This window comes from Tachyglossus aculeatus, chromosome 2, assembly GCF_015852505.1.
Source record: "Tachyglossus aculeatus isolate mTacAcu1 chromosome 2, mTacAcu1.pri, whole genome shotgun sequence".
Classification (NCBI taxonomy): Eukaryota; Metazoa; Chordata; class Mammalia; order Monotremata; family Tachyglossidae; genus Tachyglossus; species Tachyglossus aculeatus.
Window position 1 is genome coordinate 134965082 of NC_052067.1, and position 15733 is coordinate 134980814.

The following is a 15733-nucleotide window of genomic DNA, read 5'->3' on the forward strand; positions in this document are numbered from 1 at the left end:
CCTTTTGGGATACACAGGCCTATCTCAGGATGTATCTTAAGAAACTGTCTTTGTATTACCCAACCCTCCTAATTCCTTTGCACCAGGGTCCCCATTGAGATCTCTGGGGAAAAAAAAAACAACTATTTTGATGCCTCTCTGACTATCTGGATGCCTTGCGGATTTGGAAGATTTAACTTAAAAGGGTTCACTTCTGGGAAAATGCAGATCTTCCCAGATCTTGGAGTCAGTGGGAAACTAAACAGGGGAAGACGAAAGCAAGAGGCATCAGAGGAGTATCAGGAGTACCCGCTGCCTAGCAAATATTTTCAATGCCTGGTAGATAGCTGAACAGAGTTTAGCCTTGCCAAAGATGGTTATGAGAGTCCTTTCTTGGCTGACCCCAAAGGTCGCAGAAATGCTCTGGAAAAAAATAGAAAGGAAATTTTTGGTGCAATTTCAAATGGACAAAAATCAAAGCATTTTACCCATGAAACCATTGTAAAAACAATACTTATTAAGCACTTACTGTATGGAGAGCATTGTACACAGTTCTGGGAAAATTATGCAGATGTGGAATACAACTCTGTCCTTTTCCTCAGGCGGGTTAAAAATCTGAGAACCCAAATGGGGGAGAGGAGCCAGGAGACAGAAACGATTAGGAGTGATAAAACACTAAATGCCAAAACTGTAAAACATAAAGCCAAAATGATGGAATGAATACAATAATTGGCAAGGTGCTGTGGCTAGTGAATTTATATTTCAGGCTCCGTGTGGCTCATAGTCTTATCCATCACTACAGTGGCTGCCAGAGTGGCCACCAGTCTTCCTGGGGTTTGTAGAGACCTCATGCTGCAGGTGCTGTTGTCCCTTTCTTCCTGGGTAGCAGAAGGCAAGGTTGGGTGCAATCTCCTCTCCCCACAGAGAATCTAGTGCTGAAAATAATAGCTCTTTTCAACATATAAATGCACGTCTTGGGGGCAGGGGAGGAATCCTGGGATAAGGCATCTCAGGCAATTGACCAGCAAACTTTGTGTGTCTGCCCCTGCTCTCTCTCCTTCCCTTCAGGCTCGGTTCTCCTCCTGCCTTCAGGACCTCTCCATTTGGATGTCTACCCACCATCTAAAACTCAGTATGTCCCAAAACTGAACTCCTTATCTTCCCGTCCAAAACCCCTGCCCTCTCCCTGACGTTCCTGTCACTGTAGATGACACTACCATCCTTCCTGTCTCACAAGCCCGCAACCTTGGTGTCATCCTCGACTCCACTCTCTCGTTCACCCATCACATCCAATCTGTCACCAAAACCTGACGGTCTCACCTCTGCAATATCTCCAAGATCCGCCCTTTCCTCTCCATCTGAACCGCTACCTTGCTGGTTCAATCTCTCATCCTATCCTGACTGGATTACTGCATCAGCCTCCTCTCTGATCTCCCATCCTCCTGTCTCTCCCCACTTCAGTCTACATTTCACGCTGCTGCCCGGATCATCTTTGTGCAGAAATGCTCTGGGCATGTTACTCCCCTCCTCAAAAATCTCCAGTGGCTATCAGGTCTACCTACATTATCAAGCAAAAACTCCTCACTCCTCAGCTTCAAGGCTCTACATCACCTCTCCCCCTCCTACCTCACCTCCCCTTCTCTCCTTCTACCAGCCCAAGCCTGGATCCTCCGCTCCCTCTGCTGCTGACACTACTCACTGTACCTCATTCTTGCCTGTCCCACATCGACCCCCCTGGCCCACATCCTCCTCCTGGCCTGGAATTGCCCTCCCTCCACATATCCGCCAAGGTAGCTCTCGTCCTCCCCTTCAAATCAATCAATCAATCAATCATCAATCGTATTTATTGAGCGCCTTACTATGTGCAGAGCACTGTTACTAAAGCGCTCGGGAAGTACAAATTGGCATCACATACCTACATTCAAAGACCTACTGAGAGCTCACCTCCTCCAGGAGGCCTTCCCAGACTGAGCCCCCTTTTTCCTCTCCTCCTCCTCATCCCCCTTGCCCTACCTCCTTCCCCTCCCCACAGCACCTGTAAATATGTTTGTTCAGATTTATTACTCTATTTATTTTACTTGTACATATTTACTATTCTATTTATTTTGTTAATGATGTGCATCCAGCTTCATTTCTATTTATTGTGATGACTTTACACCTGTCCACATGTTTTCTTTTGTTGTCTCCCCCTTCTAGACTGTGAGCCAGTTGTTGGGTAGGGACTGTCTCTATATGTTGCCAATGCTCAAGTACAGTGCTCTGCACACAGTAAGTGCTCAATAAATACGATTGAATGAATTAATGAGTGGTTCCTTTTGTCTCCCTGTGAACCTCCCCCCGAGTTGACTCTGCTAACTCTGCACTGTGAGGAGGAGTCTGATTTTTCTTCTCTGGATCAGTCCTCTCCAAACTGATCCCGCCTGGTCTGGGGTACTCACCAGTGATTTGCAGAGGGGCCAGGACTTCCCCTTTCTGACAGGGGTTGCAGTGGGACTCTGATCATTCTTCAGGTTCCATCAGGGCTGAGACTGTCATGTTCTGGGGCTCTATAGTGAGAGGGAGGAGGGAAGAATGACCTTACAGTTGCAGGGGGAGGGCAGTGTGGGCCTTGGGGCTGCTGGGAACCCCAGAGTAGCACCTGGTCCCCAGAGCGATTCTGGCCCAGAAGAGCTACTCACATGAGGGAGGGTCTCTAGTGATATCATTTTTGAAATCTGGCCCTCAAGCATTCCCATATGTGTCCCTTTTACCTAGTGCATGGGATGTAGTGGACACCAGTCTCATGTTCACCCTGTTCACACCATTCAGGTTGGGATGGCTAGAAGAGGGAAAGGAGTAGGGTTTGATAAATGACTGTGGTTTAATAAGAGAACAGTCGGCAAGGTTTTTTGGTCACAGGCCCCCATCTTCTCCCTAAATCTCCAGTGCCCAGGTTGGGAGTGGCCTGAGGTATTGAGTGTTGAGAGTCAGGTAGGACCCTAATGTGGGTTTGTTTGGCTGTTGTTTCAACTTCCAACCTAAGAATAAAACACTTTCACCTCCTCACAGAAGACCAAGAAAGAGTATAATATAATAACGGCATTTATTAAGCACTTACTATGTGCAGAGCACTGTTCTAGGCGCTGGGGGGGAAAGAAGGTGATCAAGCTGCCCTACGTGGGGCTCAGTCTTAATCCCCATTTTACAGATGAGGTAACTGAGGCTCAGAGAAGTTAAGTGACTTGCCCAAGGTCACACAGCAGACATGTGGTGGAGTCGGGATTCGAACCCATTACCTCTGACTACAAAGCCCATGCTCTTTCCACTGAGCCACGCTGCTTTCCTCTATGGCATTTGTTAAGTGCTTACTATGTGCAGAGCACTGTTCTAAGCGCTGGGGAGGAATACAAGGTGATCAAGTTGTCTCACGTGGGGCTCACAGTCTCAATCCCCATTTTACAGATGAGATAATTGAGGCTCAGAGAAGTTAAGTGACTTGCCCAAGGTCACACAGCAGACATGTGGCGTAGCTGGGATTTGAACCCATGACCTCCGACTCCAAAGCCCGTGCTCTTTCCACTGACCCACGAAGAGTACGTCAAATAATGCCTTGGCGCTCCTGCCAGGCACATGTGTAAATACCAAAGGCCCAGGGTCCCTTCATACATGCATGAGAACTGTAAATCAGCAAAATCTTGTTGGACAGATTTTCTGTACTGCGAGGCAATAAGCCATCAAGACCACCGTAGGTACTGTAGTCAAAATGCCATATTCGCAGAAACACCATCCGCAGAAGCAAGGCTGGTCACCACAATATTTCTAAGGCACCCCAGCTATACTTAACCTTGGGCTTGGCTTCCTCTTCTTTATGACATCCGATTTGTACTTCCCAGGTGCTTAGTGCAATGCTCTGCACACAGTATGCGCTGAATAAATACGATTGAATGAATGAATGGATGACATACTCTTGTATATTCATGCTGCCCCTCTCTGGAAATAAGGGTGAAATTGCTGTGTTTTCACATTCAAATACCATAAAAGGAAACAGACTTTCACCCAACTGGTGGAAAGTACATGGAATTTGTCACAAGGTGTGCAGGTGGTTCTGGAGAAGCAGGATGGTCTCTTGGAAAGGACACTGGCCTGGGAGTCAGAAGATTTGGATTCTCATCCCTGCTCTGACACTTGTCTGCTGCTTGACTGTGGGAAGGTTACTTAATTTCTCTGTGCCTCATTTTCCTCATCTGCAAAAATGGGGAATTCAATACACTGTTTTCCCCTGCTACGTAGATTGGGAGCCCCATATGGGAAAAGGACAGTGTTTCACCTTGTTAACTTGTATCTTCCTCAGCCCTTAATGCAGTGCTTGGCAAAAAGTAAGCACTTAACAAATATCATAATAATCATAATAATAATGGTTATTATTATCCTTTTTATTATTGGCTATAAAATTATCATTAATAATGTTATTTTTAAGAAAGAAGTTTAGATGAGAGATCACAGGAGGATTATTTTGAAGAAAATTACCATGAAGATAAGGTCATAGAGGAGTGGATCAACCACTGGAATTTACTGACCACTTACTTTGTGCAGAGCACTGTACTAGGTGCTTGGGAAAGTATGATACAACAGAAGTGGCCAGCGAGAAGGAGCAGGGAAGAGCCTCTTCACAGTTGCAGGGGGAGGGCAGGCTGGGCCTTGGACCTGCTTGGAACTCCAGAGTAGCACCTGGTCCCCAGAGAAAAAGGGAGAGGGTCTTTAGTGACATCAGTTTTGAAATCTGTCCCTCAAGCATTCAAATATGTATCCCTTTTACCTAGTGTATGGGATGTGTTTAATGTCTGTCTCCCTCTCTAGACTATTAGCTTGTTGTGAGTAGGGAATGTGTCTGTTTACTGTTATACTCTCCCAAGTGCTTAGTACAGACCTTTGCACACAATAAGAATGTGTATGACTGACTGAATGAAAGAATGTATGAATGAAAGGAGGCAAGCTGATTGAATGCTTTAAAGCTAATGGTGAGGATTTTCTTTTTGATACGGAGGTGGATGGATAACCACTGCAGTTTGGAGGGTGGGATTGATTTGGACTAACCTTTTTTTTTAGAAAAATGATCCAGGCAGTAGAACAAAGTCTGTCCAGTAATGGAGAATCAAGAGGCAAGGAGCCAAGGCAGGTTAGAATATGTGCTTGTGTTAGTCTAGTAGCAGTTTGGTTGCTGAGGAAAGGCAGATTGTAGCGACATTGGGAAGGTAGAAACAGCAAGATTTGTTGACAGATTGAATATGTGGGTTGTATGGGAGAAATGGGTTGAGGATAATAATAACTGGTATTTATCAGTAAATTAATCCATAGATCAATGCCACATTAATAAAAATGGTAATAATAATGGTGGTGTTTGTTAAGTGCTTACTATGTGCCAAGCACTGTTTTAAGTACTGGGGGAGATACAAGGCAATCAGGTTGTCCCTTGTGGGGCTCACAGGCTTAATCCCCATTTTACAGATGAGGTAACTGAGGCACAGAGAAGTTGTGATACCTAAAGTCACACAGCTGACAAGTGGTGCAGCCAGGATTAGAACCCATGACCTCTAACTCTCAAGCCTATGCTCTTTCCACTGAGCCACGCTGCTTCTCATTTATTGAATGCTTACTATGTGCAGAGCACTGTATTAAGTGCTTGTGAGAATACGATAGAACAGAATTAGCAGGCACATTCCCTGCCCATAATGAGATTACAATGCTACTATGCACCAAACAATGTATTAAGTGCTGGGGTATATACAAGATAATCGGGTCTCACATACAACACACAGTAAAGTGGGAGGCGGAAAAGGTATTGAATCCCCATTTTGCAAATGAGGGAACTGAGATGCAGAGAAGTTAAATGACTCTACAAGGTCACTCAACAGGTACATGGCAGAGCCAGAATTAGAAGCCAGGTCCTCTAACTCCCAGGCCCATGCTCTTTCCTTTATGCCATGCTACAGGATTGTGGGATAGGGAGGATAGCGGTATTGTCTACAGTGATGGGGAAGAATGAGGTTTGGGTGGGAAGATATGGAGTACTGTTTTGCGCATGTTTAGTTTGAAACGTTGGTGGGTCATTGGGTTACAGATGTATTGAAGGCAGGAGGAAATGCAAGCCTGCGAGAAGCAGAGACGTCGGGGCTGGAAAGGTAAATTTGTGAATCATCTGTGTAAAGATGTATTTGAAGCCATGGGAGTGAATGCAATCTCCAAGGGAGTGGGGGTTAGCCTGGAGAATAGGAGACCTAGAACTGAGCTTTGAGGGGCCCCCACAGTCAGAAGGTGTTGGCAGAGGAGGAGCCTAAAAAGGGGCTGGAAAGGAGCAGCCAGGAGAGGACAATGCTAATGAGGAATATGTACATAAGTGCTGTGGGGCTGAGGGTGGTATGAATATCCAGTGCTTAAAGGGAACAGATCTGAGTTCATAGCAACACAGAAGGGAGAGGGAGTTGTGGAAAAGGGGCAAGACATGACTTAATTGGGAAAGACTGTGGGTTGGGGAGTTGTGGATAATCAATCAATCAATCAATCAATCGTATTTATTGAGTGCTTACTATGTGCAGAGCACTGTACTAAGTGCTTGGGAAGTACAAATTGGCATCACATAGAGACAGTCCCTACCCAACAGTGGGCTCACAGTCTAAAAGGGGGAGACAGAGAACAGAACCAAACATACCAACAAAATAAAATAAGTAGGATAGAAATGTACAAGTAAAATAAATAAATGAATAAATAAATAGAGTAATAAATATGTACAACCATATATACAAATATACAGGTGCTGTGGGGAAGGGGAAGGAGTAAGACGGGGGGATGGAGAGGGGGACGAGGGGGAGAGGAAAGAAGGGGCTCAGTCTGGGAAGGCCTCTGGAGGGAGGTGAGCTCTCAGCAGGGCCTTGAAGGGAGGAAGAGAGCTAGCTTGGCGGATGGGCAGAGGGAGGGGCATTCCAGGCCCGGGGGATGACGTGGGCTGGGGGTCGATGGCGGGACAGGCGAGAGCGAGGTACAGTGAGGAGATTAGTGGTGGAGGAGCGGGAGGGTGCGGTGCTGGGCAGTAGAAGGAGAGAAGGGAGGTGAGGTAGGAGGGGGCGAGGTGATGGGAGAGCCTTGAAGCCCAGGGTGAGGAGTTTCTGCCTGATGCGCAGATTGATCGGTAGCCACTGGAGGTTTTTGAGGGAGGGGAGTAATATGTCCAGAGCGTTTCTGGACAAAGATAATCCGGGGCAGCAGCATGAAGTATGGATTGAAGTGGAGAGAGACACGAGGATGGGAGATCAGAGAGAAGGCTAGTGCAGTAGTCCAGACGGGATAGGATGAGAGCTTGAATTAGCAGGGTAGCGGTTTGGATGGAGAGGAAAGGGCGGATCTTGGCAATGTTGCGGAGCTGAGACCGGCAGGTTTTGGTGACGGCTTGGATGTGAGGGGTGAATGAGAGAGCGGAGTCGAGGATGACACCAAGGTTGCGGGCTTGTGAGACGGGAGGGATGGTAGTGCCGTCAACAGAGATGGGAAAGTCAGGGAGAGGACAAGGTTTGGGAGGGAAGACAAGGAGCTCAGTCTTCGACATGTTGAGCTTTAGGTGGCGGGCGGACATCCAGATGGAGATGTCCTGAAGGCAGGAGGAGATGCGAGCCTGGAGGAGGGGGGAGAGAGCAGGGCAGAGATGTAGATCTGGGTGTCATCAGCATAGAGATGATAGTTGAAGCCGTGGGAGCGAATGAGGTCACCAAGGGAGTGAGTGTAGAATGAGAACAGAAGGGGACCAAGCACTGAACCTTGGGGAACCCCCACAGTAAGAGGATGGGAGGGGGAGGAGGAGCCTGCAAAAGAGACTGAGAAAGAATGACCAGAGAGGTAAGAGGAGAACCAGGAGAAGACGGAGTCTGTGAAGCCAAGGTCAGATAACGTGTTGAGGAGAAGGGGGTGGTCCACAGTGTCAAAGGCAGCTGAGAGGTCGAGGAGGATTAAGACAGAGTATGAGCCATTGGATTTGGCAAGCAGGAGGTCATTGGTGACCTTTGAGAGCGCAGTTTCCGTGGAATGAAGGGGACGGAAGCCAGACTGGAGGGGGTCGAGGAGAGAGTTGTTGTTGAGGAATTCTAGGCAGCGCGTGTAGACAACTCGTTCAAGGAGTTTGGAAAGGAATGGTAGGAGGGATATGGGACGATAACTAGAAGGGTGAGGTGGGGGTCAAGAGAGGGTTTTTTTAGGATGGGAGAGACATGGGCATGTTTGAAAGGCAGAGGGGAAGGAACCAGTGGAGAGGTGAACGGTTGAAGATGGGAAGTTAAGGAGGGGAGAAGGGATGGAGCGAGAGATTTCATAAGATGAGAGGGAATGGGGTCAGAAGCACAGGTGGCCGGGAGTAGCACTTGAGAGGGAGGGAGGAGAGTTCCTCTGAGGGATACCGCCGGGAAGGATGGGAGAGTAGCAGAGAGTGTTGAGAGCCGGGGGGGTTGGAGAAAGGGGGGAAGAGACTTTGGGGAGGTCGGACCTGATGATTTAATTTTGTTAATGAAGTAGGAGGCCAGATCGTTGGGGGGGTGAGGGAAGGAGGAGGGTGAGGAACCGGGGGCCTGAGAAGGGAGTTGAATGTATGGAAGAGCTGGCGGGGGTGATAGGGGCATGGGTAGTCAATAAGGGAGGAGAAATAGTTTTGTCTGGCAGAAGAGAGGGCTGAGTTAAGGCAGGAAAGGATAAACTTGAAGTGAACGAGGTTGGCATGGTGTTTAGACTTTCGCCAGCAGTGTTCGGCAGCTCGAGCATAAGAGCGAAGGAGGCGGACAGTGGCAGTGATCCAGGGCTGTGGGTTAGTGGTGCAAGAGCGGCGAAGGGAAAGGGGAGTGAGCGAGTCTAGCTGAGTAGAAAGGGTAGAGTTGAGAGCAGTAATCTGATCATCAAGACTGGGTAGAGAGGAGAGGGCGGCGAGGTGGGGTGTGAGGCGCTCCGAAAGATGGGTGGGGTCCAGAGAGCGGAGATCTCTGTGAGGGAGTAATACAGATTTACAGGGGAAAGGAGTGTGAGTGAGGAGGCAGGTGAGAAGATTATGATCAGAGAGAGGGATCACAGAGTTGGTGAGGGTGGACACAGTGCAGCGGTAGGAGATGATGAGGTCGAGGGTATGACCAAGTTGGTGAGTGGGTGAGGTGGGGTGGAGGAAGAGGTTGGCAGCGTCAAGGAGAGATAGAAGGCGGGCGGCTGAGGAGTCGTTAGGGATATCCATGTGGATATTGAAGTCTCCGAGGATCAGAGTGGACATGGAGAAGGAGAGAAGGAATGTGAGGAAGGGGTCAAAGTCGTTAAAGAAGGATAAGAGGTTTTAAATGGGTGAGGGCTGTCATGTTTAGGGGGACAGAGCTCCCAATGGGAACTGAGGGGTCTCCAGAGAGCACAGGCCAAAGCACCCGTGTTGTTAGGCACAGGTCAGTAGGACACAACCAGAAATTTCTCCAGACTAGTCTAGCTAAACTGGCACAGGAGACCACAGAACCAACTTGTACTTCCCAAGCACTTAGTACAGTGCTCTGCACACAGTAAGCGCTCAATAAATACGACTGAATGAATGAATGAATGAACCATCTAATGCTAGGAAAAAAACAATAATGTCATTAATTCTGTTTATTTGTTAAGCGCTTACTTTATGCCAAGCATTGAACTAAGTGCTGGTGTAGGTACAAGATAATCAGGTTGAACACAGTCCCCATCTCACATGGAGCTCACAGTCTAAGAGGGAGTAGGATTTAATAGTAATAATATTTAATCCCCATTTTCCAGATGAGGAAACAGTGGCACAGTGAAGTTAAGAAATTTACCAAGGTCATAGAGTTGACGAGTAGCTGAGCCATTTTTAATGACATTTGTTAAGCTCTTATTATATGTTAGGCACTGTACTAAGCACTAAGGTAGGTACAAGCTAATCAAGTTGGACACAGCCCATGTCCCACATGGGGATTACCATTTTAATCCCTGTTTTATGGATCACAGAGAAATTAAGTGACCTGTCTGAAGCCAAGGTCACCCAACGAACAAGTGGCAAAGCTGGGATTAAAACCCAGGTCCTTCTGATTCTCAGGTCAGTGCCTTTCCACTAGCTCATGCCCTAATAATAGTTAATTCAATATCCAAATTGACATTATTTCTCCAAACTGGATTATTATTATTAGTTCAAGTTGAGTCTGCTCCCTCCAGGACCCCAGATCTGCAGCAAATGTCCAAAGCAATTTGAGCATTTGGTCAAAGGAATTTCAGATATGGAAAGAGCATTCATTCATTTATTCAATCATATTTATTGAACATTTACTGTATGAAGAGCACTGTTCTAAGCTCTTGGGAAGTGCAAGTTGGTAACATATAGACACGGTCCCTACCCAACAACGGGCTCACAGTACAGAAGGCGGAGACAGACAACAAAACAAAACATGTAGACAGGTGTCAAAATTGTCAGAATAAATAGAATTATTTAGCTATATGCACATCATTAACCAAATAGAGTAGTAAATATGTACAAGTAAAATAGAGTAATAAATCTGTACAAATATATACAAGTGCTGTGGGGAGGGGAAAGAGGTAGGGAAGGAGGGGATGGGGAGGAGGAGAGGAAAAAGGGGGCTCAGTCTGGGAAGGCCTCCTGGAAGAGGTGAGCTCTCAGGAGGGCTTTGAAGGGAGAAAGAGAGCTAGTGTGGCAGATGCGTGGAGGGAAGGCATTCCATTTCATTCATTCATTCAATGGTATTTATTGAGCGCTTACTGTGTGCAGAGCACTGTACTAAGCGCTTGGGAAGTACAAGTTGGCAACATATAGCGACAGTCCCTACCCAACAGTGGGCTCACAGTCTAGGCCAGGGGAAGGATGTGGGCTGGGGGTCTACAGTGGGACAGGCGAAGAGCATCAGTAGTCTAGTTTGCTTACAGCTGACCATTCAGCCTTGGATCCTAGCAGCCTTTCCCACAGCTTTAGACTGGATTAGAGAATCAGATGTTCAATGCCAAATCTGCCCAGGAATTAGGAAAAACATAAGTTCTTCCTTACTCCTGGACTGAGCCAGTAAATGCATTATATGAAAGCATGATCAGTGTGATGACCATCAACGTATGTTTGTTGAAACTCCGTTAGAGTCCAGTAAGGGGCTGGGTACTTCTTACTCTCTCAGAAATATCAGTCAGTCAATCAACCAAAGAAGCATGGGCCTGGGAGTCAGAGGACCTGGCTTCTAATACCGGCTACTTGTTTGCTGACTGTTCTTAAGTAAGGCACTTAACTTCTCTGTGCCTCAGTCACTTCATTTGTAAAATGGGAATTAAAACTGTGAATCCCAAGTGGGACAGGGACTGTGTCCAAATGAATATCTTGTATGAACCCAGTGCTTATAACAGAGTTGGTGCAACAGCAAGCACTTAACAAATACCATCATTATTATTATTAGTCAATCAATGAATCGTATTTATCATATTTTACTATGGGCAGAGCACTGTACTAAGTGCTTGGGAGAGTACAATACAGTACAGTGGGTAGACATGTTCCTGGCCCTCAAGGAGAATCTGATGGACCTGAATGACAGCACCACTGTCCTTCCTGTCTCACACGCTCATATCCTGAGCATTGTCCTTTGACTCATATCTCTCATTCAACCCACATTTTCAATCTGTCACTAAATCTGTCAGATGTACCTTCACAATATTGCTAAAATCCACCCTTTCCACTCCGTCCAAACTTCTACTATGTTGATCCAAGCATTTATCCTATCCCTCCTTGATTACTGCATCAACCTCTTCCGGCTAACCTCCCTGCCTCCTGCTTCTGCCCACTCCAGTCCATATTTCACTCTGCTGCTCGGATGATGTACAAAATATGTTTCCCCACTCCTCAAGAACCTCCAGTAGTTGCCCATCCACCTCCACATCAAACAGAAACTCCTTACCATTGACTTTAAAGCACTCAATCACTTTGCCCCTGCCTATGTTACCTCACTGTTTTCATACCACAACCCAGCACTCTCCCTTTGCTCTTCTAACAACATCCTACTCACTCACCTCAATCCTTTTTATCTCACTGCTGACCTCTTGCCAACCTCCTGCCACTGGCCAGGAAATCCCTCCCAATTCATATCCAACAGAGGATTGCTTTCTCCACCTTCAAAGCCACATTAAAATCACATCTCCTCCACGAGTCCTTTCCTGGCTAAGCTCTCATTTCCCCTACTCTGTCTCCCCTCTGCAACACCCTGGCACTTGGACTTGAACCCTGTATTCACCCCACCCTTTGTCCCCAACACTTGGTCCCTTAGCAATTATGTATATGTTCATAATTTATTTTGATATCTGTCTCACCTTCCCGACTGAAAGCTCCTTGTAGGCAGGGAAAATACCTACCAATTCTGTTATATTATACTCTCCCGAGAGCATAGTACAGTGTTCTGCAGATACTAAGTGCTTAATAAACGTGACATTGAATAGATAGTGCATGTTAACTTCTATATGCAATGAAGGGAAAAACACAGAATAATAATAATAATGATGGTATTTGTTAAGTGCTTACTATGTGTGAAGCACTGTTCTAAGTGCTGGGGGGGATACAAGGTGATCAGGTTGTCCCATGTGGGGCTCACAGTCTTAATCCCTATTTTACAGATGAGGTCACTGGGAAGTTAAGTGACTTGCCCAAGGTCACAAAGCAGACAAGTGGCGGAGCCAGGATTAGAACCCACGACCTCTGACTCCCAAGCCCGGACTCTTTCCACTGAGCCACGCTGCTTAGAGCCACTTCAAAAAGATATAGCATAATTATTCATTCAATCATATTTATTGAGCACTTACTGTGTGCAGAGCACTGTACTAAATTACTGAATCAATCAATCAATCAATCAATCAATCGTATTTATTGAGCGCTTACTATGTGCAGAGCACTGTACTAAGCGCTTGGGAAGTACAAATTGGCAACACATAGAGACAGTCCCTACCCAACAGTGGGCTCACAGTCTAAAAGGGGGAGACAGAGAACAGAACCAAACATACCAACAAAATAAAATAAATAGGATAGAAATGTACAAGTAAAATAAATAAATAAATAGAGTAATAAAGATGTACAACCATATATACATATATACAGGTGCTGTGGGGAAGGGAAGGAGGTAAGATGGGGGATGGGAGAGAGGGACGAGGGGGAAGAGGAAGGAAGGGGCTCAGTCTGGGAAGGCCTCCTGGAGGAGGTGAGCTCTCAGCAGGGCCTTGAAGGGAGGAAGAGAGCTAGCTTGGCGGAGGGGCAGAGGGAGGGCATTCCAGGCCCGGGGGATGACGTGGGCCGGGGGTCGACGGCGGGACAGGCGAGAACGAGGTACAGTGAGGAGATTAGCGGTGGAGGAGCGGAGGTTGCGAGCTGGGCAGTAGAAGGAGAGAAGGGAGGTGAAGCACTTACCCTACTGAAGCACTTACCCTACTGAAGCACTTACCCTACATCTCATTCAGCCCCAAGTAAATCAAAAGAATTTATGGAGCTCCTACTAGGTGAAGAGCACTTCCTGAAGTCCTTGGGAAAGTATAAACAACATCTGCGGAGGTGACTTTCTAGGTTGGAAAGGTTTGAAGAGCTTTGACCTCATGGAGTTTGCTGCCCTGAATTTCAGCTGTAGGAGGTAGGTTTTGGAGGAAACTCTAGGGTTAGAGAGGATTAGATCTCATCGTTCTGAATAACAATAGCAATAATAATAATAATGGTATTTGTTACGTGCTTACTATGTGCAAAGCACTCTTCTAAGTGCTAGGGAGGTTACAAGGTGAACAGGTTGTCCCACAGGGGGCTCACAGTTTTAATCTCCATTTTACAGATGAGGTAACTGAGGCACAGAGAAGTTAAGTGACTTGCCCAAAGTCACACAGCTGACAGTTGGTGGAGCTGGAATTTGAACCCATGACCTCTGACCCCAAAGCCCGTGCTCTTTCCACTGAGCCACACTGTCTGCTCAATGTGTCGCAGTGCCAGCTGGGAACTAGGCACAGACAGTGGTCAATCTCGTTCCTGGAGCTGTAATGACACCTTGCAGCCAGGACAGGCAATGGAATGGCTAGGAGGTCATTTCTGAACACCATGAACAAGGTGGCCTTGAGGACAAAGCCTTCTGTGATGACAAAGGGGTAGTGGAGGGGGTGACAGATGGCCATATACCTGTCAATTGCCATGCAAAGGAAGATGCTGGACTCCAGCCCCACGAAGACGTGAATAGCATAAATCTGAAAGAAGCATTCTGAGAGACTGATGGTGCGGGCGTTGAAACAAAGCATGGCTAGGATCCTGGGCATGATGGTGGTGCTCAGACCCATGTCCACTAGGGCCAGGACAGCCAGGAAATAGAACATCGGCTGGCGCAGAGCCGTTTCTTGCCAGATGGTGAGCAGGATCATTGCATTGGCCAAGAGGGCCGAGAGGTAGAGCAGGGCCAGGGGCAGGGAGAGCCAGTGCTGCCAGCTGTGAATGCCTGGGAAACCCATTAGGATGAACTCAGTTACCTGGAGGATGGAGCCATTGGTGGTGCTGGTGGACATAAACATCCTTTTGGGATGCACAGGCATCTGGCAGGAAGTGCCTGAAGTTACTATCGTTCTATTACCCAACACTTCTACTTCCCCTCTATCAGGGGCCTCATTCTGATTTTTGGAACAATAATTGCTCACATGCCTCTCTATCTTTCTGATTTTCTTGTGTATCTGGAAGATGTTAAATCAAATTTCCATGCCCCCAAAATGACACACTGCTGGGGAAATTCAGGTTTTCCCAGATATTGGGGTGAGTGGCAAGCCAAACCTGTAAAGAAAGAAGGTAAGAGGCAATAAAATATGCTGTGCCCTCTTGCCAGCCAATTGGTGGGTGAGATATGTCTACTGTTTGAAAGATACAGATCAAAGTTTATTCCGGCTGGAGATGGTTATGTGATTCCCTTCCTGGATTATCTGGAAAAAATAGAAAAAAAAGCAACTTTTAGTACAACTTCAAATGCAAAAATAAATAATTTAATCTTGAATTTGGTACTATAAATCGTAGCTCCTTTCCAGTTATAATCAGAAATCATGGGGCAGTGGTGGAACCTGTGCAAAGCCGCATTACTGTTGACCAGCCAACTCTGCAGCTCTGGTTTAGTTCAGTCCACTGTGACCCTCCTTCCAAGTTTCCTCCCTCTGTAGGGGAGAAATCAGCTTTCTTCTCACTTCCCAATGCCGTTTTCACACAGTTCCACTTCCTCCATCCCTCTCGTTCCCTGTCTTTGAAGCCCATATCATCTGCCTTTACAACCCACTTCAGATACTAGACACAATCATCTACCACCCACCAGGACCAACCTCCAGACTTTTGAACCATTTTGATCCCTTTCTCACGTTCCTTCTATCTCCATCTCTACAATGATCCTTGGGGACTTCACTATCCAAATAGATGTTCCTGATCACCCTTCTGGTACAAACTTGCTATTACTTCCCAACTCCACTGACCTCCTGCTCCATCCCACCTTGCCCATTCACCACCTTGAACACACCCTAGTCCTCATAATCTCTAGTCACTGTACAATCTCTTCCCGCACCAACTCTGAAATGCCTCTATCTGACCACAACGTCCTCTCCTACCTTCTCTCCCACACACTCCCACTCAACAAATCTGTCCTGTTCCCAAACAGAGGCCTCTGATCTTTTGACCCTATTAAATTTTCTCAAGTTAGCGTGAACCATTTAGCATCCATACACAAACTGCCTTTCTTTGATTCAT

General features: G+C 46.7%; 1 protein-coding gene across 1 annotated transcript; it reads right to left on the reverse strand.

The window, feature by feature from the left end:
* Positions 1-177: 177 nt before the first annotated feature.
* LOC119942799 (olfactory receptor 56B1-like) lies at positions 178-14529 on the reverse strand. Its single transcript, XM_038763761.1, has 5 exons — positions 13937-14529; positions 3625-3710; positions 2561-2649; positions 289-402; positions 178-237 (listed from the first exon to the last, which is right to left on the reverse strand). Exons 1-5 carry the CDS (start codon positions 14527-14529, stop codon positions 178-180), a joined length of 942 nt encoding a protein of 313 aa, XP_038619689.1.
* Positions 14530-15733: the final 1204 nt, after the last annotated feature.

Coding starts and splice junctions, on each gene's coding strand:
- LOC119942799 (XM_038763761.1), bottom strand. CDS start 14,529: ATGTTTATGTCCACCAGCACCACCAATGGCTCCATCCTCCAGGTAACT. Junction 2,650..3,624: donor GATTTACAGTTCTCATGCAT/GTATGAAGGGAC, acceptor TCATGTGAGTAG/CTCTTCTGGGCCAGAATCGC. Junction 238..288: donor AAATATTTGCTAGGCAGCGG/GTACTCCTGATA, acceptor TCCCCTGTTTAG/TTTCCCACTGACTCCAAGAT.